General features: G+C 44.3%; 1 protein-coding gene across 3 annotated transcripts in view; it reads right to left on the bottom strand.

Annotated features, from left to right (window-relative positions):
• Positions 1-2,592: 2,592 nt before the first annotated feature.
• The window catches only part of SLC4A8 (solute carrier family 4 member 8), an 88,379-nt gene continuing 64,383 nt past the window's right edge, over positions 2,593-26,588 (bottom strand). For all 3 annotated transcript variants that reach the window (XM_082352349.1, XM_082352350.1, XM_082352351.1), the window contains exons 17-25: positions 26,043-26,156; positions 23,512-23,673; positions 22,352-22,603; positions 19,414-19,482; positions 15,634-15,807; positions 13,170-13,307; positions 11,051-11,142; positions 9,085-9,180; positions 2,593-7,942 (exon numbers count right to left, since the gene is read on the bottom strand). In XM_082352349.1, coding sequence (XP_082208475.1) covers positions 7,930-7,942; positions 9,085-9,180; positions 11,051-11,142; positions 13,170-13,307; positions 15,634-15,807; positions 19,414-19,482; positions 22,352-22,603; positions 23,512-23,673; positions 26,043-26,156 — 1,110 coding nt within the window. In that variant the 3' untranslated portion in view covers positions 2,593-7,929. The remainder of the gene's footprint in view (positions 7,943-9,084; positions 9,181-11,050; positions 11,143-13,169; positions 13,308-15,633; positions 15,808-19,413; positions 19,483-22,351; positions 22,604-23,511; positions 23,674-26,042; positions 26,157-26,588) is intronic.

Below are 26,588 nucleotides of genomic sequence, written 5' to 3'. Positions count from 1 at the left end.
CTAAGAGAAACTGACAAGTCACAGCCCTTGCTGAAGGAACATCCCTCAACTGCCATATTTTTTACTGCTTGACCCTAATTCTCCCCCAGTTGGCCCAGGGGTGGTCCCAGACCCAAAGGCCCCTGATTCATAGGCTGGTCAGGGACCTACAATGTGGCTAAGAAATGATGATCAGAGACCAATCACATTCTCAATCTTGGGAATCTGATTCTGGAAATACAGAGATGGTGAAAGCTGTGAGCCATAGAGATTGAAGCTGAAAGAAGCTGGAGATGGTTAAGGCCGTGACAGGTTAGGCAGAGAGACACTGACATTGCAGAAGGGCTGTAAGGTAGAAGAACATATACAGGGGAGGGTGAGAATGAGCTGGTTTGAAGTGAAGCAGACACAGACGAGCTGAGTCAGGCCAAGTTGAAGGTGAAGCGTAACAGCAGTTGACGTTCAACCCTGCCTGCACATAAGGATCATCTGGAGAGAATTTAACAAACGCCAGTGCCTGCACTTATCCCCAGAGAGTCTATGTAATTGGTGTGGAGTCGGGGCCGGGCATTAGTAGGTTAAGAATCTCCTCAGGTGACTCTCAGGTAGAGGCAGGTGGAGAACCACTGACCTGCGGGGGGGCTCCCGGGCCTCCTGAGGATCCTTGTTGCTGCTGCGGCCTGGTTCCAGCTCCGCAGGAGGCCCCGTGGTTCAGATTCTCCTGGATCCTTTGGCAGACCCTTTTGGATATTTAATCGCTTACAGCTCCTGCATTATTCCTTGCTGACAGAATCCTAATTTTGTACAAGTATTGGAGCAGCAGTATGGTCAAGGAAGATGGGCTCAACCCCAGAGGATGAAGACAATTGGTCCTAGCCAAACAGGACAATCCCGTCCCCTTCTCCCATCTTAGAGATGGGTATGTGACCCAGTTCTGACCAACGACATGTTGCGGGGGGAGACCTTCTGGGAAAGGTTTTCCCCTTTAAAAAGAGAGGGAGAGGGGCTTCCCTGGTGGCGCAGTGGTTGAGAATCTGCCTGCTAATGCAGGGGACATGGGTTCGAGCCCTGGTCTGGGAAGATCCCACATGCCACGGAGTGGCTGGGCCCGTGAGCCACAACTACTGAGCCTGCGCGTCTGGAGCCTGTGCCCCGCAACGGGAGGGGCCGCGATAGTGAAAGGCCCGCGCACCGCGATGAAGAGCGGTCCCCGCACCGCGATGAAGAGTGGCCCCCGCTTGCCGCAACTGGAGAAAGCCCTCGCACGAACCAAAGACCCAACACAGCCAAAAATAAATAAATAAATAAATAAAGTAGCTATAAAACGCAGCTTTCTAAAAAAAAAAAAGAGAGAGAGGGAGAAGCTAGTGAAATGCCCCCTTAGCCTCTCTTGTATTGGGGAGTTATGCTGCCTGATGTGATGCCTGGAGCTCCTGGAGCCATCTTGTGACTATGAGGGGAAAACCAAGAGAATTGCAGAGAACGTGACCAGAGCCTGATGTGACTGCTGCCATTAACCACCCAGGAACCACCCACCTCCAGACTTCTTGTTACTTACTTTATGCTTACTGTGTGCCAGGTGCCGTCCTAAGCGCTTTTCATGTCTTAATGCCGGGGTCCCCAACCCCTGGGCCGCGGACCGGCAGCAGTCCGCGGCCTGTTGGGAACTGGGCCGCAGAGCAGGAGGTGAGCGGCGGGCGAGCGAGTGAAGCTTCATCTGCCGCTCCCCGTGGCTCGCATTGCCGCCTGAACCACACCCCGCCCACCCCCCATCCGTGGAAAAACTGTCTTCCACGAAACCGGTTCCTGGCGCCAAAAAGGTTGGGGACCACTGTCTCAATGGATGAAAGCTGGCTCCACTCCCTGCACCTTCCCATACACCACCCACTATTCAATGCAATATGAGCACGTCTCTGTGAGACAGAGTGACATAACATGTATAGAGCCAAAGAGAACAAAAGGCCTCAAAGTTGGCTCATCCGGTGTCCACAGCCCGCTTGCCCTCGCTCTCCTTACTGCAAGATCCACACTGGGCTGGTGTTCAGGATGCTTCCAGCTGATGCCCTCCTGGTCACATTCCACAAAGCCGGCTGACTGGCTCTCCCCCCACCCTTGCCTTTCACCCCCTCACTCACCTCTCTACTCTTACAGCATTGCTTCCCTCTTTCCCTTTTCTCCATCCCTCCAGTGACTGGATTTGAGAGGAAGAGAAATGGAGCACCCCTGCCCTGCCCCCTGCCCCAAACCAAAACTATCTGGAATGACAGTAGATTTTTAAAATCTGGATTTCTATGCAGTGGTTGAGTCCTTAAACATTAGCAATTGGTCTCATCAGCCTGGTTGTACCTCCAAAGCGGGCGTTCTTTTCATGCTGTCCTGTCCCCCCACCCAAACATAAATCTAAGTGGTCCCCAAAGAAAGGGTCCTCTAGCCTCTTCCATGGCTCTGCCTAGGGACTGCTCAGGGTCTGCACCCAGAGGTGTACCGGCCCCTCTTCAGGCCCGCTCAGCAGACCCCACGCATTCCCCCACCTTCATAACTGCCCTTCCCAAGTTTGGAAGGTGGTCACCTTGGCTCAGCCCCGCGGTTCGAGCTCAAAGAACACCACAGGTGTGAACAGTTACACAGACTTTATTTTTCACCCATTGAGCACAGGAAGGTCTGGGCAGGCAGAGGTGTCACCATCACCTCCCCCGGTTCACAGACACAGGCCGTGAGACTTGGTGGTGAGGGAGAAGGGTCCCATCCCTACCGCAGATGGCTATGGGATTATCACGGCGACGCATTTGTTCTCAGTCCTATTTACACCAGGGAGTGTGGAGAGGGTACATTTCTTACACCAAAAATATATACTTTGGAATCTCTAAAACAAAAATATCTCTATCTCTACAGGACACCTACTAGAAAGAAGAACACAGAAAACGAGGGAAATGTACCAGCACCTCAAGCCGTCCCCTTCCGTGGGAAGGTCGCTCTGCTCTCCACCTGACACCATGTGCTTGGGAGGGCAGCCGTATCTAACCAATCAGACAGACAGACAGACACAGATCAACGAGGGGGAGGCTTATCGTCTTGGAGGAGTGAATATGGGAGAGAGGCATGGGGAGGAGGATTTTGGCCTCTTTTGCAAAAGGAGTTAATTGCATATTCAGTTTGGTACTTCTGTTTCCAACATTATTGCACGTGTGAAAAACCTGCATGTTGGAGTCAACTGCAAACCTGCTAAGAGAACCCAAGCTCTGCTGATTTCTGCTGGGCTCGGGAAAGGGCTGTGAGTGGGCTCGCTCTCTCTCAGAAATATTAATGCCATCAGCTAGAAGAAAACTTCTGTATTCTCCAATGCTGAAAGTGGGTTAAAGAAAATGCTATTCTTTTTCTTTCCAGAAGGATCAGAAACCATTCCATTCCCTTTGAGCACAGAATCTTCTAAAAGAATTATGCCTAATGGATGAATCATGCCACTTTCTGAATTTTCCTCTTGAAAAGATTCACGTGACACTCCTTTCCTCTTTCCAAGCTTCAAGCAATCATATAGTTACTTCACACCTCTTTTGGTGGTGAAAATCAGCCTCCTTTCCGATAAAGAAATGTGAACTGAGTCAACTACCCATTCTCTATAATTAATGCAAGACCCCAAGGGCACCAAGAATCATAAAGAGTAGATTTGGCAGAAAAATCCCTTCTATTTGGTTTTGGAATGTCTTTCTCTATTTACACTGAAATATGGATGACCCTGAGGGCTTGAGAATCCTTAGTCCCTCGTCCTAAATAAGGCAAATAACCATAAAGTCTCACCTTTTTGAGAAGCCCCAGAACCGTCCAGCCTCCTCCCCCTCTCACCAGCCCTAACTGGCCGTGGTGGTTAGAACCTCTGACCAAGAACTTCTTCCCTCCAAGGAAAACTTGAAAGACTGAGGAAAAGGCAGAAAGGACGGGAAAGAGTACGCGAAAAAGCTGAGTCAGTACAAGGGGGCAGAACTTAGACGCTGTCTCATTTGGCCAGTCAGGGCCAAAAGGAAGGATTTCTACCTTAGGAGGCCAGGCAGCTACAACCAAAAGAAAGTCAAGAAGCCTGAGAACATCCGATGCATGTTGAATGTCCTGCCAGGATATGGCTTGGAAACCTGAGAAGTCTGAGGAAAATGCAGTAGCAAACTAGCAAAGAGTGATTAAAAATCCTTGGAGGTGGTACTAACTCTCCAGCAAAAGGAGACATTTAGAGAAGCTGATTAAGTAGCAGAGAGAACATGCTAAATAGTATGTCTGATGCTGGTTAAAATGAAAGCCACGGGCCCTGGGCTCAAGTCTTCTCCTACGCATCAGGAAAACGTGGAGACTCCGAACATGGACACTGAAGTCGACAGAGAAGCTCCCGGGAGAATTACTGATTCCTCTATTAAGAGAGAAGACTAGAGCACTGAGTAGGTAGAAAATAAAGTCGAACTGGGAATTGTGTTTTTTGAATGACCAGAAACCAGATTCCCCAAACCAGAGACCTCTTGAAGGTCACAGTTGTCAGCCTGAGATGTCAACAAAACCTAAGACTTAGCATATACCAGATTCTTATCAAATATTTATGACTAATTTAAAAGCCAGTCACATCTCAGACAAATAGAAATAGCAACTATTTATAACATCTTTTTAAAATATATAGTTCCCTACCTCTTTACCCCATAAGGCAAATTTATACCAACAAGGAGAGGGGGATAGGAGCTGAGTGCAGTCAAGGCCAGCCCTCCTGATAATCCCATTATCAGAAGTCTGAAATCATATACAGCTACAAAGAACTAGCCTGCATTTCCTGCAACCAGACATGTTGAGCAATTTCACAGCATATTTCTGCTGGCCTTCACCTCCTATCTAAACCAACCTTCCGTAAGTCATGGGCTAGGACGTAACCCACCCACTTAGTGATGCCAGTTCTTCTGTTTAGAAGCAAGATTCCACTCACCATCATTTTCTTAAATCCCTGGCCTCCCTCCCATCCTACTCTCCACTGCCAGCCTATCAGGGCATTGCCCTGCCAACACTCAAACGACTCCTGAAATTTCCCCTTGTCAGAAAAGAGGTGGACTACTTCTCTGGCCCAAGCAAGCCTGGGCATGGGAATTACCTAACTACCTGCTTTCTACCCCTAAATCAGTTTCTCCTTAATGTTGAGCTTAAACACCTTTTTCTAAGACTAATCTACCTGTATTTGCCCTCAGGCAATCCTATCAGAATAGAGAGGGGAAGCCCTAGAAGGGAGAAGGACCATGTTCTTTTGATGTCCCCACAGCTTAGGTGCACGAGGTTGTTTAGCAGCAGCAATGAAATCTCATGGATACACTCTCGCTTGTTGGTTGACACACGTGCGTACACACACAGGTACATACGCGTGGCTGATGCTCCACCACCAGTCCCAGTTTCCTACCCTAAACACCCCACCCCTGCACCTGACTCTGCAACCCAGAGTCACCAGCCACTGAGCAGGGAAGCAGCCAGGACTGGGGCTGAGGGATGGGTGGGACTCGGGAAAGATAAGAGAGGAAGAGTAGGGAATGGTTCCTACCACCGAGATGTAGCACAAACGAGGCTGGCTGTTGTTTGAAGAAAATCTAATAGCCTAAAAAGACTGGCATAGCCTTCCAAAGTAGCTCACGTTCCAAAGGCGCAGTAACCTGGGAGGGTCTGGCTCAGGAAGCGCGCTACACAGAGTTAACAAAGACAAGCTCCCCCTCTCAGGAAGCCTGCCCGCACAGGGCATCACAAGACGTCAGCGTGTGAGTAGAGAGATTTTTCTGAGTGACTCTGTCACGTAGTTCTGTTGCATGATGGATTCTTCCCTGCTGTATTCCTCGTAGCCACGCTGAGGCCAGGGGAACAGGTGAAGCGGTCACCACCCTCCCTATACAGAAGTGGCAGGAAAAGATGGGCGGGGCAAGATGGGGGAAGAAAAGCGGGGGATGTCCTCAGGGAACAGAGAAGATGAAAAAGGAGGCAAGCTCAAGGAAGCAGAGAGGGACAGGGAAAGTCAGCAAGAAAGCTTTTCCCAATGACAGGTTGCCTTATGATTTTTCTAAATTAGGTAGGTAAACGGGTACAATATTACATTTATCCTAAAGTGATAAAATGTGAAGCTTTGGCTCTCAAAGATTTTAATGCCCATGTAGTTCAAAGAAGCATGCCTGTTCCTGTCTGCACCATACGAAAGGATGCCAAGGCTGTCCCTGAAAAAACCTTGTGAGTAGAAATCAGACAAGCCAGGAACAATACCCACAATTCAAAGGGATGTCACTTTAATATTTGAAAGCAGCGTGACGTTCAGCCAATAGGCACTGGTATGGCCACACATACTGCTTGTTTACAGCAGGCATCCGTTCTGAGTGGTTGGTGCCCATCCTGTACCAGTTGTTAAATATTTTGAAAATCATCTGTGTATTAAAAGGACTGACTCTAAGAGATAGGGAAATAGGAAAAGGCAGGATTCCTTCAATATCAAAGGTCCTAAGAGTAAGACTACATTAATATATTTATGAGTCTAAGGAATGCAAAATTCAATAAAGTTACATAGCCAACTCTTCACCTATGAAAGGAGAGCACACCGAGGGACGGTCCCACTGTACAATTATTTTCCAGGATGGAAACTGAACTGATCAGATCCCCTGGGTACCCACATGCTTGCTAGTCACATTCTGTGCACAAAGGAAGGGAAAGTCTATACACAATGGAGCCCAAACCCTCGATATTCATTGCAAAAGAGAAGAGGAGACAGAAACTATAAATATAGTTTTAAACTAAATACCAAAATAAATTTCACCACTTACAGTTCATTTCCCAGTGTGGCTTTTTACATCTGAAAGTCAGAACATCTGTCAACAAAAAAATCCAGGATGATGAAGGTGGTTTGGTCCATTGGGTTGGTGATGGTTTGCTACTAAGGCAGCTAAGGAGACATTACGTAAGCACTTGGATCTCTCCAGGAATGGAATCAGAGTGTGTTCTCAAGAGACAGCAGCAGGACATGGATGTTTCCACAACATGGCCAATTAAAAAACCTTATCTCCTTTTCTACTCACAAACGACTACATTCAAACCTTTCCCAGATATCTAGAAAGCAGACACTGTGACAAATCTTCAGCCTAGGAAGTCCTTCCTGGTGTCTAAACTAATTCCTTCTGTAGGCACTGAAGCTTGTTCTCTTACTCTATCAATGAAGTCAAGAGGAGATGCTCATCCTCACTCACCACCACTGATTTTCCCCCAGGCCTTTTCCTGTCTGAGCTAAGCAACTTCAATGTCCCTCTCGGCCCTTTCATCATCCAAGGTTCTTGCTGAGCTATGCGGGTTGCTGTTAGGGAGCGATGAAGATGCACCAGGCCGGAGGCATCTTCTGGCTGTGGCGGTGAGCACTGCCAACGCCCAGGGCGCTGACCCTCCTAGGAGCAGACCCTCCTGGTGGCCTCTGGGTCTGACCAGCATCCCCCAGAGCAGGCAACCAAACCAAGGCCCGGGGCTGCCCAGGACCCTGCAGTCACTATGGGACTGGGGAGGCTTCCTTTTCCTCTCCGCTCTCCTCCTACTTCCTCACCCTGTCCTTGAGCAAGAGGGACCTCACTGAGGAAATCCTCAGCGGCAGAATGGATCCATACGGCTCAGCAGGCCAGCAGAGGGTTTCAGAGGAAACGTCTGGCAAATGGGAAGCTGGGTCTTCAGTGGTGGCAGTTCTGAAGAGAAAGAGAAGGAAGAGGAGAAGTACCAACGGGAGGTGGTCTTCTGCTTCCACACTCATACCAGGCAATGCCCTCCGACGCACACCACCAATAACTGAATGCTCGCGTGACTTGGACGGGACCAAGGACAGGGCCAGACTTGGGCTCGCTTCTTCTCTGAGACACTCGTCATCTTCTCTGTAACCAGAACTTCCCTGTGGCACCTCACGGCCCACATCCTCCATCTCAGCAAAGACTTTTAGTTGAAGAGACTGAATAAAAGTGTTACAATTAGACAAAACGGGAACACATGATTCATTCCTGCTTTTAACACAATACTTTGAAGATGTCACCACAATTTGGATCTCGCTATATTTTAAGTTCATTTACAAGTAGACTAGTTCTCAACTAAAAATAACCATGTGCGTTATACATTTCGACAGCTGCCTGGATTTTCCTCTGAAGGAAACAAGATTCTATATTTCACTCACATTCAGTACAGATTTCTTTTAACCCATTCGATGAAATAGCCCATCACTACCACCCACTGGTGGCTGTGACTTTCCAAAGCACATCAGTTTCTCCTCAGAGCAGCCGTATGAGTGAGACAGTTATTATCACCCCCATTTCACAACTGAATAAACCGAGTACCAGAAACAGTGGTCTGCCAGGTTACACATGGAATTAATAGCTAAGCCAAGTCTCCTAACCTACCCTACGGCTTTATTTTATTTTTTTAACTAGAAAAGTTGCCTTTAATAAGACCTAAGATTTTACCTTCGGTTATCTGATGACTTAGTGTTTGGACCAAATTATTCATGTAATTTGAGTACATAGCCTACGTCAATGTAGGCAAAAATGCCTCAAGTCTTTCCATTTTTTTCATTAACCAGATTAAAAATTGATCTATGCTACTGACAAACAATACTCAGAATTTAGTTTCCAAAATAAGAAAACCGTTACAATTTAATATTTCAAAATCTTTACTTGACAATAATTCTCATTGTGGAATAAGTTAAATAGGTTAAAGTCTGTATCAATACTATCAACACTATCCAAATATTTTAAGGATTTTCCAGTTTGTGTGGTTGCAATAACCAAAGAGATGCTCTACAGATTTTGAAATGGGAACTAGAAAGAGGATTAAGGGAACAAAACAGATAAAGCAAATTTCCATTCCAAAATAATTCCATCCTGACTTTGGACCTGGGTAAATGGGCAGCTCAAACCAGCATATCTGCTCAAATAGTTAGAAAACATTTTTGCTTTTCTTAGGCTTATAGCTATTCTGTGGGGTTAGCAACAATCCTAGATGTGCTATTAATGGATAAATTCAACTTTACAACAAAAACATATTTTACTTTCAACATGATTGCTAGTTTTAAAAGTCAGAAATAAAAATCAGCAATTATACCTCTTTTCCTTTGTGTTTCCAGAATTCATACTGAGAGCTTTCCAGACTGTGGTTTTAGGCATTTCATCAGATATATTAATCTCAGAGGGGTCACATCTGAAATCAATGCTTAGGACAGTCAATGTCAGACATACAAATAAGGTCTACATCTCAGGCTATGATACCCACTACCCACCAGAAGGGAAAAGGTGAGGCGTGAGGGAGCTTGTCTCACAGCTCTCGGGAGCACTGGGAACCAGATGGTCGGAATGTCGAGAAGCAAGGTGGCCCGTGAGTCAGAGCTGAGGGCTGGGCCGGGGTGCCGGCTAGCGGCCAGCCCTGCCCCCCACAGTTCTGCTCTCCTTTGAAGGGCCCCTCTGGGGATGCTGGTGACAGTGCTATGATGCCAGAAGTGGCAGCATCAGGAGCTACCACTTAGGGAGCGCTTGCTGTGTGCCAGGCGCGGTGCTAAGCACTCTTTGTTCATTTTCTCATTTACATGGCCGGATCTTTTCCATTTGTAGTTTACAAAGGACTGTTACAATATATTATCTTAACTATCACAGTATCAGAGATTATTAACATCCTCATTTTGAATGTGTAGAAACCAAAGCTCATAGGGTTAAGAGATTGTCCAAGGTCAGACGTCAGTAAGTGGAGAATCAAGACCTTGAATCCAGTCCTTGGTCTCCTAGACCCACCCCCTCACCCCCACCCCCCGCCAGTACTCTAAACTTTTCCACATGCCAGACTCTCCTTCTAAAAGGCCAAGAGGGGAGGCAGCACCTGCTAGAGAAGGAACATGATTCCTGCTTTGCTGTAGAGAATGCAAAGCCTATGGCTCCTTTCATGACAACTTACAGAAAGTTTCTTAAAGATCAAAGATTCCATTTCTTTGGGGTAAGTTAAAAAAAATTGAACTCATAGCAACGGAGAGCAGAATGGTGGTTACCAGAGGCTGGGGGGTGGGCGAAAAGGGGAGATACTGATCAAAGGGTACAAACTTTCAGTTATGAGTAAGTTCTGCAGCCAATGTAAGGCAGGGTGACTATAGTTAATAATAATGTATTGTACACTTGAAATTGGCTAAGAAAGTAGATCTCAAGTGTTCTCGCTACACACAAAAAAGAATGGTAAGTATAGTAAGTGATGGATATGTTGTTAGTTTAATTGTAGTAATCATTTTACATATATATATAATGTTACACACCTTAAATATATACTATTTTTAGCTGTCATAAATAAATAAATAAATAAATAACCAAAGAAAAGACTTTCCTCATCTCCCCCTCAGTATAAACCACAATCAATTCAATAACTCAGCAGTAAATTATCTAGCATCTAGATAACCCAGATCCCCTCTCTCTTCCTTTTCTGTACCCTCTCCACCTCTGAGCTTCTTTCAGCTTCTGTGTTCCTCTTCCAAAGCGGAAACAAAACACCAGGAATGAAACCGTAAATGGACCAGTTTAGCTTCCTGTGATTTGTGGTGAGCAACAGGTTCAACAGATCAAAGGGCTAAGATCGCTGGCAGAAGTAAGGAATTTGGGGAATCCCAGTTCGGTTCCCCCTTGGCTCCTAGGACTGTAGCCGCCATGAGCCAAGCTGGAAGGGGCTGCCTTTGCCCAGCCTCCAACGGCTTGCCTAAGCATGGGAATTTCATGCCCACCAGGCTGAGAAGCAAAGACTACATCCTATTCACCTTTGGAAGGTGGCAGAGAGAGGCAGAAGGACCACTGGTTTGGGGAGCACATGGCTCCCGTAGCTCCGTCCTCCTGTGATTCCCAGCACCTGGCATAGTGCCCAATGCATGGCAGGCCCTCACAAAACCGGGAAAGGAATGGTGTTTTCACAGGCTGGAACCGGGAGGCTGAATGTTTAGCTCTTTATACCAGCAGCTGCATTTGTGACACAGCCCCCATCACAAAGCCAGAACATTTACACAACCACCAAAACAGTCAACTCCTTGGGGCTGGGGGAGTTTTACCTGAAACTGTTGTTCTTTCCAGGACTACTTAGTAACTTCCTGCTCTCTAAGGGGAACTTGTCTCCCCCCATTTCTAACATTTTCTCAGCCTCCTGCAAGAAAAGGAGACATTATTTTATCTTAGATCAAATGAAACCAATAGTCTACACCAGCCCATTTTTCAATCACCATAATTTCTACCTAATTTTCTCTCACATTTATTATAAGAGAGTATAATTATGGTCTTTCATAGATCTGACTCACCACAAAAAGAGAGACAACCCAATATCTGTACGTATGGAATAGTATTAAAAAAAAAAAAAAGAACCTGAATCTGAGTAAACCTTTAAATACAACTACCAATTTACTGGAAACATAGGAGACAGAGAATATGTTAAATGATACCAAAAGTTATATTTAGTAAAATCTAAATGGCAGGAAACCCTGTAGGTCAAAGACAAAAAAGACAGGAGGGGAACCCCAAAAGAAATTTTTAAAATATATCAACCAATTGCAATGTATGAACCTTACTGGATCCTGATTCAAACGGATGTTTAAAAATAATAATAAGGGGGCTTCCCTGGTGGCGCAGTGGTTGAGAGTCTGCCTGCCAATGCAGGGGACACGGGTTCAAGCCCCGGTCTGGGAAGATCCCACATGCCGCGGAGCGACTGGGCCCGTGAGCCACAACTACTGAGCCTGCGCGTCTGGAGCCTGTGCTCCGCCAACAAGAGAGGCCACGATAGTGAGAGGCCCACGCACCGCGATGAAGAGTGGCCCCCGCTTGCCACAACTAGAGAAAGCCCTCGCACAGAAATGAAGACCCAACACAGCCATAAAAATAAATTTAAAAAATAAATTAATTAAAATAATAATAATAATAATAAGGCGGCAATTAGGGAACTATTAATACTGACTGTTCTTTCTACCTTTGTATATGTTTGAAATGTTCCACAATAAGATACACACACACACACACACACAAAATGGAATACTATTCAGCCATTAAAAAAGAAGAAAATCCCGCCATTTACAACAACATGAATGAAATTTGAGGGCATTATGCTAAGTGAAATAAGTCAGAGAGAGAAAGACAAATACTGTATAATCTCACTTTCATGTGGAATCTAAAACAACCGAGGTCATAGAAACAGAGAGCAGAAATGCCTGGTGGTTGCCAGCCATAGGGGGCAGGGATGGGTGAAGGTGGCCAATGAGCTGAATAAGTTCTGGGGATATAATATCCAGCATGGTATCTATAGTTAACAATACTCTATTGTATATTTGAAAATTGCTGAGATTAGATTTTAAAATTTCTCAACACATACACACACACACACACACACACACACACACACACACACACACACAAATGTGAGTATGTGAGGTGATACATGTGTTAAGTAACCCTATTGTGGTAATCATTTCACAGTATATACATATATCGAATCATTGCATTGTACACCTTAAACTTACACTATATTATATATCAGTTATATCTCAATAATGCTTGAAAAAATAATACAAGATTTTAAAAATTCAAGATTTTAGGAAAATAATTCCTTTAAAATGAATTTCAAAGGACACTATTTCAGGCACTAACTGTATTTGGAAATACTTTCAGGCTCATTCTTGGACTGGTATTTTCATTTTGCTACACATCCATTCTTTGCACGTATAGGCCACTGATTGAAGGTCCATTGTGTGGATGGCAGATGCCAAGTGCTGAGGGAAATGAGGAAGGACAGAAAGTCCTATGCAAGTTATCTTTGCGAACCACAACAACCCCTGCAGTTAGGTACGTAACAAATACTCTTGGAAGATAATAGGTTTTGTATACTTGTCAAATTAGACCTTTGGGAGAACATGAACCATTTGCTCTGATAATAAGAGCGGATTCCATGTTCATATTCTAAGTGTGAACCTGATGAGTAGACTGTAGACAAACAGAGGGAAAACAACCGGTTATCAAGTCTGAAGATGAAGGACAGACATCGGCTAAGAATATCTTTGGAGTAATCTTCCCCACTCCTAAATATAACCCTTGCGATTCGAGACATGCTGACTTTTCACGTGGCCCTTCCTATGTTCTGTAATTCGAAGCTGCCCCAAAGTCTGCAGTTGGCGCAAGAACCATGACCTCTTCCTCCTTGGCCTTCTTTTTGGCATCATCCAACTTCTTCTTTTTGCTTTCCGGCATGAGATCATCTAACCAGCTCAGCTCCCGCTTAGAGAAACAGAGATCCATGACTTTCCTGACAAAGACCAAGGCCAGAACCTGAAGAAAAATAAAGAAAGTGAATTAAAGGGGCTCATTTCCTCCCTGGAGTTTAAAAGCAAAGTCTTATTTTCACAGCAGACTAGAACATGTCAAGCAAGATCAAACTCATAATAATCATAATATTTGCCTTTACTGAGGCTCTCTGAACCAGATACTAAGGTAAGTGTTTTCTATACAATAGTTTATTTAACTCTCATCATAACAACCTTACAACTTAATGATTCCCTAACTGAACTAATTTAATTCCTTTATTGAAAAGAGGAACACTTCATCGGCAGATGGCCCTACGAGCTGCCTTCCCCTGGCTTGAGGCCAGCAGGAAGGCCTACCGGGCAGCCTCAGGGTGGCGAACCTCTCCAGGAGATGGCTTTGGTGGGGCCAGCCAAGCTCAAACCAAACATGGGTCACCAGGCGGTGAGAGGGCCTTGAAGGGCCGTCTGGATTTCCTCTGATCCTCTGCCTATACATTTACTCACAAAATCCTTGCTCTATGCCTGCATCATGGATCTCTAGTGATTTTTGTCTCTGCCCTCTGGCCTGGCTTGACACTCATTTTATAAATGAGGAAACTGAGGCCCAGGGAGAGAAAGTGACTTACCTAAAATCTGACAGCTAATTTCCTCAATGGAAACGACCAGGGATCTCAACTGCTGCCCCACTTTCTCCCCATGAGGGCCATTGCAGCCAAAGGAGAACCAATAATAACCCAGAATGACCTGCCTGGACTGACTGGTATTCACCAGCTAAATTGGGTGACTGGACCAGGCATGGAGCAAATCAGGCTAATTAAATTCATTTCTCCCTAATTTCAATGACTATTTTCCAAAAACAGCCAAAATTGATAGTATCCCTTCCAGGAGTTGCCAGGAATTTGCTATTTCTTTAACCAAACACTCAAGCCCTGAACATAACACCCAAATGCAGAACTCTACAGGTATTCTGACAAAATTGAGAAACCCATCAGGAGGGTATATATCTAGGAGATTAGGGGAAAAGAACCCCGAAGATTCCTCACCCTTGAATATTCTCCCAGTAAGACAGAGTTCAAAAGTACCTAAATGAGTACCAGACATTACCCTCATTGGCTTTTCCCTTTTGAGGCCCACCCTTTGGGTAACTTTCAAACAGCCCACTGAAATCTCAGCATCCTCATGACACAGAGTGAGCCAGCGAGAGGAAGGCATCAAGAGGACAAGATGGAACAGTGAGGTGGTCAGGTGGCAAGAATTTCATCATCACCCTGGTTTTAGAAAACAGGTTGTCACCTGTTGCTGAACCACACAGTTCAGCTTTCCTGCTCTCCTTTCCAAAGCACTTGCTTCAGTTAGAAAAGAGGCAAGGATGTCCCAGTCACTTATCAGTGCTAGACCTCTTCCTCTTTCCCAGTGGCTTGAAATGGTGCATTTCCACCACTATAGACACTTCTGATTGCAGTAAATTCTAAATAGGAACCATATTGCTTTGAGGTAATATGGAAGTTACTGCAAACATGAAGAGTCCTCTCCATGTCAGACACATGAAAGAAAGAGAGAGAGAGAGAAAGAAATTCAGACAGACAGACAGGCAGACTAGTAGCCTTAAAAGTAAACATGGTAAAAAAAAAAAAAGTAAACATGGTAAACTACTACACACATGCATCCACACCTCAAGGTCCCCAAAATAATGCTGCTCCTGCAAAGACCGACCAAAAAACAAAAACTCACCATCAATAAAGGATTAATATCCAGAATATATAGAGAACTCCTAAAACTCAACAACAAAAAGACATACCACCTTATTTTAAAACGGGCAAAGGACTTGAATAGACATTTCTCCAAAGATGATATACAAATAGTCAATAAGCACACGAAAAGATGCTCAACATCACTAATTATTAGGGAAATCAAAACCACAATGAGATACCAACTCACACCCATTAGGATGGCTGTTATCCAAAAAAACCCACCATGCCACAACATGGATGAACCTTGAAGACGTTATTACGCTAAGCAAAACAAGACAGTCACAAAAGGAAAAATACTGCGATTCCACTCACATGAGGTAACTAGAGGAGTCAAATTCACAGAGACAGAAACTAGAATGGTGGTTTCCAGGGACTAAGGGGAGGGAGAAATGGGGAGTTATTGTTTAATCGGTACAGAGTTTCAGTTCTGCAAGATGAAAAACGTTCTGGAGGTGAACGGTGGTGATGGTTGCACAACAATGTGAATGTACTTAATGCCACTGAACTGTACACTTAAATATAGTGAAGACGGTAAGTTTTACGTTATGTATATTTTATCACTGTTTTTTAAAATAAAGAATAATACCTTTTAAAACTCACCATCATTGGAAAGACAATGGCAGCTGGAGATGCCTTGATGACCCAGAGCAGGATGAGGCAGGTCAGCTGGATGAGGGTGAAGAGGTGCACTTTGCGCAGCGGCACGTGCCGAAGGTAGATGAAGTCTGGCTGGTGCTTTGCAGGCATCCCAAAGAGCTTCAGACGATCAAAGAACTGAAAGGAGGGAACTGGCATTTATTTTCAGGTGGTTTCTCCGGGCCTCGTTAATCCCATTCATATCTCTTATATCACCTGCTCCGAAAGGTGGGCAATACCGTTTCTACCTGACAGAAGGGGAAACTGAGTCTCAAAGAGAACAGGTAATTTGCACAAGGTTGGTAAGTGACAGTCAAAATTTGAACCTATCTCTTCTAATTCTGGGTTCAGCTTTCTCTCTCCTCTCCCACAATGTAGCTCCTGAGAGAGATCTTTCTCAGGGAGTGTTGAAAACAAAATAAGCCAGTGGTATCTTTCTGCTTAAAAGACCAAATCTCTTATTTGTTCTCTGAGGAGTTTGGAGCTTTTCATTGATTATTTAAACTAAAAAGATAGGGACTTCCTTGGTGGCACAGTGGTTAAGACTCTGCGCTCCCAATGCAGGGGACCCAGGTTTGATCCCTGGTCAGGGAACTAGATCCCACATGCATGCCACAACTAAAAAGTTTGTGTGCCACAACTGAGGAGCCCATGTGCCTCAACTAAGGAGCTGGCAAGCCACAACTAAGGAGCCCACCTGCCACAACTAAGACTCTGCGCAACCAAATAAATAAATAAATAAAATGTTCAAAAAATATATATATTTTTTAAAAAGTAAAAAGATAAAATGAAATCTCATAGGGCTTCCCTGGTGGCGCAGTGGTTAAGAATCCACCTGCCAATGCCGGGGACACAGGTTCGAGCGCTGATCGGGGAAGATCCCACATGCCACGGAGCAACTAAGCCCATGTGCCACAACTACTGAGCCTGCGCTCTAGAGCCCGTGAGCCGCAACTACTGAAGCCCACGTGCCTAGAGCCCGTGCTCCGAAACAAGAGAAGCCACCACAATGAGAAGCCCGCACACCACAAAGAAGAGTAGCCCCCGCTCGCTGCAACTAGAGAAAGCCCGCGCGCAGCAACAAAGACACAACTCAGACAAGAATAAATAAATAAATAAATTTATTTTTAAAAAAAGGAAATCTCATAACATTCTGGATATAGAAAATATGACCACCTTATATAATAAAAAGAAAACAGAGTCCCAAAGAGATTAAATAACCTGCCCAGGAGTTGGAGGAATCAGGCTCCCTGACTTCAGACTATACTACAAAGCTACAATGATCAAAACAGTATGGTACTGGCACAAAAAACAGAAATATAGATCAAACAGAACTCGACAGAAAGTCCAGAGATAAACCCACGCACCTGTGGCCACCTAATCCATGACAAAGGAGGCAGGAGTATATAATAGAGAAAAGACAGTTTCTTCATAAGTGGTGCTGGGAAAACTGGACAGCTACATGTAAAAGAATGAAATTAGAACACTCCCTGACACCATACACAAAAATAAACTCAAAATGGATTAAAGACCTAAATGTAAGGCCAGATACTATAAAGCTCTTAGAGGAAAATATAGGCAGAACACTCTTTGACATAAATCACAGCAAGATCTTTTTCGATCCACCACCTAGAGTAACGAAAATAAAAACAAAAATAAATAAATGGGACCTAATTAAACCTAAAAGCTTTTGCACAGCAAAGGAAACTATAAACAAAACGAAAAGATAACCCTCAAAATGAGAGAAAATATTTGCAAATGAAGCGACTGACAAGGGATTAATCTCCAAAATATACAAATAGCTCACGCAGCTCAATATCAAAAAAACAAACAACCCAATCAAAAAATGGGCAGAGGACCTAAATAGAGATTTCACCAAAGACATACAGATGGCCAAGAGGCACATGAAAAGATGCTCAACATCACAAATTATTAGAGAAATGCAAATCAAACCTACAATGAGGTATCACCTCACACCGGTCAGAATGGCTGTCATCAAAAAATCTACAAACAATAAATGCTGGAGAGGGTGTGGAGAAAAGGGAACCCTGTTGCACTGTTGGTGGGAATGCAAATTGGTACAGCCATTATGGAGAACAGTATGGGGGTTCCTTAAAAAACTAAAAATAGAGCTACCATGTGACCCAGCAATCCCACTCCTAGGCATATACCTGGAGAAAACCATAATTCGAAAGGATGCATGCACCTCGATGTTCACTACAGCACTATTTACAACAGCCAGGACATGGAAGCAACCTAAATGTCCATTGACAGAGGAATGGATAAAGAAGATGTGGTATATATATATACAATGGAATATTACTCAGCCATAAAAAGGAACAAAATAGTGCCATTTGCAGAGATGTGGATGGACCTAGAGACTGTCACACAGAGTGAAGTAAGTCAGAAAGAGAAAAACAAATATCGTATAATATCGCTTATATGTGGAATCTAGAAAAATGGTATAGATGAACTTATTTGCAAAGCAGAAATACGAGTCATAGATGTAGAGAACAAACTTATGGTTACTAAGGCGGGGGCGGGGTGGGATGAAATGGGAGATTGGGATTGACGTACATGCACTACTATGTATAAAATAGATAACTAATGAGAACCTACTGTAGAGCACAGGGAACTCTACTCAGTGATCTGTGGTGACCTAAATGGGAAGGAAATCTAAAAAAGAGTGGATATATGTATACATATAGCTGATTCACTTTGCTGTACAGCAGAAACAAACACAACATTGTAAAGCAACTCTACTCCAATAAAAATTAATTTTAAATAAATAAATAACCTGCCCAAAGTCACATTAGAACTCAGTGTATAAGAGTGACCACTAGGGCTTCCCTGGTGGCGCAGTGGATAAAACTCCACACTCCCAATGCAGGGGGCCTGGGTTCAATCCCTGGTCAGGGAACTAGAGCCCACATGCATGCTGCAACTAAGAGGTTGCATGTCGCAACTAAGAGATTGCTTGCCGCAACTAAGGGGCCAGCGAACCACAGCTAAGGAGCCTGCCTGCCACAACTAAGACTCAGTGCAACCAAATAAATAAATAAATAAATATTTTTAAAAAAAAAGAGAGAGTGGGAATGATTAAAAAAAAAAAAAGAGTGACCACTAGACATTGTAAAATAACAAAGAGGAACGAGCCACCAGTATAAGAAGTGGCTAAATTATCAAATTATCTGGGTACCCAAGTTAGCTCCTGATTCTCTCTGTTCAAAGGACTCAGAGGAATGAGTTGATAGATGGGAAAAGGCAGAGTGTGACAGGAAGTAATACCTGCTTACCTGGAGCAGCTCCCACGACTCCCCAATCTCTTCACCAATGTACCCCCAGTTAAACCCGCCCCCCCGCCTCACACTTTAGCCTGGCACTAAACCTAGTGTTGTCCATGTGTGGAAGCCAGTTTAGTTCTTGACCAACCTTTCAGATCTAAGTTTACCAGCATCTGACAAAATGTGTTTAATACGTGCCTGATAATCGTCTGTTGAATAACTGACGAATGACTGGAACCATGACATTGAGTCAGGCCACCCTGAAAGTCTCTGTGCACTCATGCCAACATGACCCTATTTTGCCCAATGTCCAAAGAAATGTCTAAAATAGCTGAAGCAGCAAGACTAGGAAATGGTTTCTCAAGAACTGGTTTGTGTTCCCCTAGGGAGGCTGTCTTTCCCTGGTCAGGACAGGTGAGCTCACCAAGAGAAGACATTGCCTGGCTGAACCATGAAATACCTGAATTCCCTGTAGTGAAGACACTCCCATGTAGAGGAAAACTCCATAGAGTACCGGCATCGGGATAAACTGAAGACGAAAGGGCAGAAAGGGCAGAAATTAAATTTGGTATCATAGCACACTCAAGATTATATAAACTTCCAAATCTCCAAGAAAGAAGCAAAGTCACAAAATCACTGCATAGATGCTGCATTCGTTTCTGCTGCCTTTACATGATTTAGAAGTAGAAGCAAAAACAGAAGCTGACAATGATAAAAATCATTTTGTTCTGAAATGAAACGATTACACGTAAGTGTAATCTGGTCCTGGTTAAATCATAGGTCTCACATCTTCTCCCCATCTAGCTCTTCCTCCTCCAGGGAAATGGGCACACACACACACACACACACACACAAACACACACACACACACACACACACACATCTCTTTTACAGAACTGAAACCTTTTAAATCTTTTCTAGTCGCAGAATCATCTCCTCAGGGATTTGGTGTATTTTAATACAGACTAATAACGTTTGCTTTTTTACTAACCAGAGACTTGAGGGCAGGAGTAGGGAGGTTATCTTATCAGAGAAGGAATAATTTGGGGAGAAATATCAACATTACTCTACTGCACTTGAATATACATACACACTTACCACATTATATCAATCTAGGTAATTTTCAGAGCAACTTTATGAGGCAGAGTAATGAGGCCTATGGAATCAAGGCAAGGAAAGTCTTGTTGCAAAGACTAAACTCGACTTGCTTTTATTCTGAGGCTAAAGAACATTCCCAAACATAATCCTTCTTTGAACTAGAAAATCCCCATTGGATTTTACGTTGCTCCAGCTCTAGAGTGAGTAGACATCTCAATTTGGTGCTAACCTGGTTGGAAGAACTATTGAATGGTTTCCTAAAAGAATCCCCCTGAGACAGTTACAGGAAGGCCAGGCAGTGCCCACCACCAGGCCTTCATGGTTACATTCCCAGAGGAGCAGCGACCTTTGGGCTCCTCCAGATGGCACCTAGACCAGAGGCACCTAGGGCTGGGGACAGAGGGTAGAAGCAGGCAGGGCCATGAGGAGGGGTGGCAAGATTAAGTGGAAGGTAAGAGGACAGGAAGATGGTTCAGAATCCTTTCCCACCTCTCCCACTTCTCACCCTTAAATAGCATTTGCAGTGCAGGCTGAGGTGGTTGACAGTTCATCAAAAAGAGGGAGAAGGAGGCAAAGGAGATAAGTAAGTGCTCCAGAATGGTTGGGCCTTGCAGATAGAGCTTTCCTTTTTATTCCATTTTTCCCAGATGCAGGTCTTACACCCACCAAAAAAATTTTTTTTCTCATTTTCAAGGTGGCTCCATCTGTCCAAAAATCCTCTTTTCACCCACATGTCACACCAGCCACTGCCCATTTTTCTGTTCCACTTCACAGAAAAAAACCTCTTGAAAGAGTTGTCTGCCCACATGCACATGCCCTTTACTTCCTCACCACCTATTTACTCTTCGGCCCCTGTCATTCGGCTTCTGCTCTATTGTTCCAATGAATCTGCTCTTGTCAAGTCCCGTTAGGCCTCCATGTTGCCAAACCCAATGGCCTTGATTTAGTCTTCATCTTTCCAGACAGTTTCTGACCAATCACTCCCCTTGCTTGGCTTCCCTGACATCACGGCCTCCTGGTGTCCCCCCTCCGCCGCTGGCAGCTCCTCTGAGTCTCTGTTGCTACCTCCTCCTCTACCCAACTTCTAAATATCGGCTCTCGCCACGATAGTGAGAGGCCCGCGCACCGCGATGAAGAGTGGCCCCGCTTGCCGCAACTAGAGAAAGCCCTTGCACAGAAACGAAGACCCAACACAGCCAAAACTAAATAAATAAATAAATAAAATTAAATATCGGCTCTCCTTAGACTCTGCTCTTCTCTCTAGTCCTCCTCTTTTATATCTACCTTTCTCCCTCATCCACTCCTTTGGCTTTCAATACCACCAATGTGCTGTTGACTCCCACATTTATATTTTTAGTCCAGAAACCTCCTCTAGCCTCTTCCCTCAGATGCCTCCCCGACATCTCACTCAAATCTGACCACTGCCCACCCCTTACAAAATCACTTCCTCCTTCATACAGTCTTCTCCCTCTTAAATGCCACCACTCTCCACACAGATGGTCAAGTCAGAAACCCAGCAGGCATTTTGATTTTTCCATTTTCCTCACCCCCTTCCATACCCAGTCGACCAGCAAGACCTCTGGATCTCCTCTAAGATATCTATGCATCCCTACTACCAACTTCCTCATTCAAGCCACCATCCTCTCTCACCTGTAATAGACTCACCGGTCTCTCTGCCTCTATTTTTCCTCAACCCTAAAAACTTATTCTCTAGATATCAGCCAGAGAGATCTTTTTAAAATACTAAATGGATCAAGTCCCTCTCCTGTTAAAACCCTTCAAAGGTTACCTTTACCAGTGTCAGCGAGGCCCTGCATGATCTGCCCCTGCCCACTCTTCAATCTCATCTCAATGCTCTTGCCTTAACTCAACACCCTTGAGCCCTGGTATCTCCTAGAACACATATCACTATTTCCCACCTCAGGGCCTGTCTAGACTGCTTTTCTCTCTTCCCCCATGCCCTTTCCCACCATCCATGGCATGGCTGGCTCCATCTCATCTTAAATACCATCTCCTTAGAGAGGCCTTCTCTGACCACAGTAACTAAAACACCTCCCCTTAGTTCTCTATAGTACCACAGAGCACTATATATTTCCTTTTATCACATATCATATTCTGTAATTACCGTGTTTGCTTTCTTAACTACATCTTATCTGTCTTATCCCACTAGAATAAATTCCTTCAGGGCAGGTATTTGTATGTGTATCTGTTTGCCATAGTGCTGTATTCCCAGCACCTAACAGGATTCCTGGCACCAATCAGGCACTCAATATTTACCTAATGAATGAATGAACGGTTACCTTTAATATAGCTGTCATGAAGACTGAGCAGCCCATCAGCACAAAGATCATAAGGCCTGTTACTCTCTGTTCTCGGATACCCAAGAATTTGGGCTGTTCTCCAGGGGCAGAGCACTCAGATTCCAGTTTGAGGCTGTTCACATGTGTGATGGACAGGACAGTTGCAGCCACAAACCAGGGCAGGCCCATGATGGAGCAGACACCCAGCATGATGGCCACCATCAGCAGGTCCAGGTGGTAGCCACATCCTTTCTGTGGGGAAACAGAGTCTCCGTCACCATCAGTGGGCTGGCTGTAGTGGGACATAGGACAGTGAGCTAAGAGTCTCAGGCCCAAAGCAGGAAGGAGTGTATGGATAAGAAGGAAGGGGTCCAGAGATTCCAGCAGATTCTTCCAGTCCCTCCTGGTTTGGAGGGAACAGAGAAGAAAGAGAAACCTTAGCTGGTCTTACACATGCCAATATCCAATTTTTATTCAAGTGTCCCCAGATCTCACCCTGAGTCTCACATATTCAAAGATTCATCCTTTCTTGGCAGAGTAAGCAGAGACCAAGCCACATCTTGACCATTCTAGAGGGTAGACCCTACAGGAGTTGGAGATAAACAGGTTCCTACAAACACTCCCCATTCCTTGCCAAGTCTGGATGTTGCCTACTCTAGGGAAGAAAGGAATAGAGACGAGGCATGAAGCCTCTCACTAATAAATGTACTGGCACCAAGCCTACCTCCTAGAATCCTTGGGCTCAAGGTTCAGTCTGGAAACCTCGATAATGGACATCAATGACAGAATACCTGTTTCTAGGAAACAGTGGCCCAAGCCCTGACCTGAACATCAGGAACGTAAGCCCGACCCAGACCATGTGGCTACATGGGGACCACCAGGAATTCTGCCCACCAACCTCCCTCACAGGTTTGAGAGAAGAGTAATGGACTCCAAGCTTCCTTCACAGCATACAATCATGCTCTACCCTAGTTTCATCTCCAAACCAATCTTTGTCATTAATGGAGGGATTGGAAACCCCTGGAAACCCCATATGAGCTCCTTCCACGATTGATTTTATCCAGGTTCTACAGTTCCTGACCTAAACAGGCTTACCCTAAATTTAAAAAAAAATAAGAGGCTGCCATTATTAGTCCTTCTAGGTCAGAACTTCTTGTTACCTTGAGTTTGTGTTCCTTCCTGTTAATGATGACAGCTGTGATCTGCTGGTCCATGAATATCAAGATAGTGCAGAGAAGAGCTGGGATAACTGCAGCTACCACAGTCCACCAGGGATTGGGGCCAATGGGACTAATAATCCACCCTCGATCATCCCGTGTTGGCTAAAGGGAAAAAAACAAGATTTTTGTATTCTAAGTTAACTACAGTCATTAGGGCAAAACAGATCAAACTGAATCACAACAACCACATTTCTTTTTATTCCTGAATGAGAATCCTTTAAAAAAAAAAAAAAAAAAAAAAAGCATGACATACAGGAAATCTATGGCCTTGTTCCAAATCCGTTTTTGAAAGAGTCAGTCCTCAACTGTCAACTTCTTATAGAATATTCATTACTACTTCACTTCCTTCCCCTACTCTCCAAACCCCTGTGTACAGAAAAAGTGACTTTATCTCAACATTAGCCCAAGTAAAATATAATTAACAACAAAATCTGTTGTCAAAAAAGAATTTAACGACTTCCAAAGACAAATATAAATAACTTTGATTATCCTCCTCACTGCTCCCCTCCAGAAGCCGTATAATGTACGTCTACAGAACAAATAAAGGCAACGTAGAGCCAGTTACATGGAATTTCAGGGGATTGGTCCAAGGACCTCCTCCCATCAGCAGTGAAACAGGGGTCCAGGCACTGAAGATTTGAGAAAGGAGCCCAAGACTGCTGAACTTGGGAACTTGTGTGATCTAGGACTCTCTCGGATGTCCCTGTAAGACCACTGTTCATAAACCTTATTTGGGTGTTTGTAAAATTCCTAAACTCTCCTAGATCTCAAAAAAATGCTAAGGTACTCTGAGGAAGAAAAGTTCACTTTGTTTGGCGAGTAGTGATGGAGGATAAAAGGCCAGGGGTACAAATTGGCCCAGAATTCACCAAAACTCAATGAACAAAGCAAAGACTATCACATCCAAAGTATTTGGTTCCATATTGGTTATGACTCTAGGATTCAAAGACTCTTCAGTAATGTCACCAAGTCTCAAATTATGAATAGCTTAGGTTCTGAAAGTTTACAGAATCTGTGTTTCCTTAGTAACAATGTTCTAAGTGGTAGTTAAATTGTTAGGTCAACACAAAAACTTATTAAACCCTGACTGACATTACCCCATCAGTAATAGTACTAGCCTTTAGATTGGGTCTTGGTCACTGGGGGCCATGTGGTGTAACAGGGAAGAGGAGAAGGAAGAAAATTTCTTCTCTGCTTCCTGAAAGTGAGGCCTGCCAATGAGCAACACTTTCTTTGACATTCTCCCATTTCCCCTCTCGTCTCTCCTACCTCCCAGAGGCCTTCTTCCCAGATGTCCCAGAAATTCAGTGCCTTCTGACTATCTTAAGCCTACCCATCAGGGAACATTTCCAGGGATTGCTTAATGCTCCCAGATTAGTTATTTTTGCACAAAATCCATTCCTCCCGCAGGGTCGACCTTAGCCAGGTATTAGAGAAAAAGCTGACTGCACTCATTCACACAAAGGTGAGAATGACATATTCTAGGACGTATATATTTTTAAAGAGGGTGTTTTTTAATCCATCAATTTCTAACTGGTGGCATTTCAGTGAATTGAACAAAATAAAATTTAAAATTTTCAAGCAATATGGAAAAAGGTATTTTTAACCAGGCCTACTTCAGAGAGAGAGAGAGAGAAAGGGAAGACGAAGGCCGACTGTGCCGGGTGTTTACAAGATAACGGCCTACGTTCCGGCTCCCTCCTCCTCCCCAGCCTCCCCCATTCTCTCCTCTCCTGGCTCCTCTCTGGTCCCTGGGTTTTCTCTCCTCTCCACCCTGTGGGGACCTACGGAACTGAGCTCAGCTCTTCCATCTTCTCGGTTTCCTCAGTTAGTGCCCCCAAACTGAAATAGATTTGGAGTCCCCATGTTTTGATCATTTGTTTTACTTTTTTGCATTGGTTTTTGGATAAACAGTATAGATTATAGAGAGATATACAAACAATGAATTAGGGTTGAAGAGGTGTCACGATTACTCTGGTGGGAGCCCTAGACTGAGAATGAAGCTCCTGGGCCAGCTCACCTCCTCACAGGGCAAGATTCTTGAAGGGCGGGACCAAGGCCTACAAAGAGTCTTTTCATCCTTCCTGATACCCTTATACGGCTGATGCTCAATGAAGTGCTGTTAACCAGACTTGTTCCAGAGACTCATATTTCCACAGTCTCTGGTATATATTTACGTAAATATGCATATTCCATTGTTTTAAATCTTCACATATTAAAAACAATAAGTAGCACTAATGAAAATAAATAATACTTTTCACTCATTAAACGTTAGATTTTCTGACTTTTCTGACTTGAACTCAGCCAAGCCTGAAGAGTTTGCTTTTCTGAATGGTGAGGCATGAGGAGCAACGTTCAGATTTAGAGGACTAAAAAATTCATGATCAGGATGGGGAAAGGCCTTTGAAATAACTTGGGACCAGATTCTATGAAACTACGTAAGGGCATCAAGTACCCTGAGATCTGTTTACCTTGAACACACTGGGAACCTGAAGCTTTGGTGATGGGATTCCAATCAAAAAATCAACAATCACCATTGTGAAGATAGTGAGGAAAACAGCAAAGTCACTCACCATGGAGCGGACCTGGCACAAGAAAGGATTGGAGATGTGTTTCAGTAGGTTAAATACGATAGAAAAGACTCAGGTGTTAAAAGGCTTAAACATCCTCAGAAGAATGCTTTAATTTTATGGTTCAATTAATACAAGCATTTTTAAACAACAGGACACTGTTAACATGCCCAAATTCATCCCCCTTTAAGTGTGGATAGGATGGGAGAGAATGAATCCTCTGACAAACTCTACCAGAACCCACTCCAAACTCTGAGGAGTTCTGTTTAGAGCATCTAGGCCAAGCATTTAGAGAACAGTTCTGAGAACTTGGGATAAGATTTCCTGGGACCAGCAAGGTCCAGCTGTGCCAGCCAAGAACCTCTCAGCAGCACTACTCCTCTTCTCTCTCAGACCCAACATCGAGTCCATCTGCAAGTCCTGTTGGCTCTGCCTTCAGCTCATGCC

Source organism: Balaenoptera borealis, assembly GCF_965194805.1.
Source record: "Balaenoptera borealis genome assembly, chromosome: 13".
Lineage (NCBI taxonomy): Eukaryota > Metazoa > Chordata > Mammalia > Artiodactyla > Balaenopteridae > Balaenoptera > Balaenoptera borealis.
This window is presented reverse-complemented; position numbering and strand designations above follow the sequence as displayed.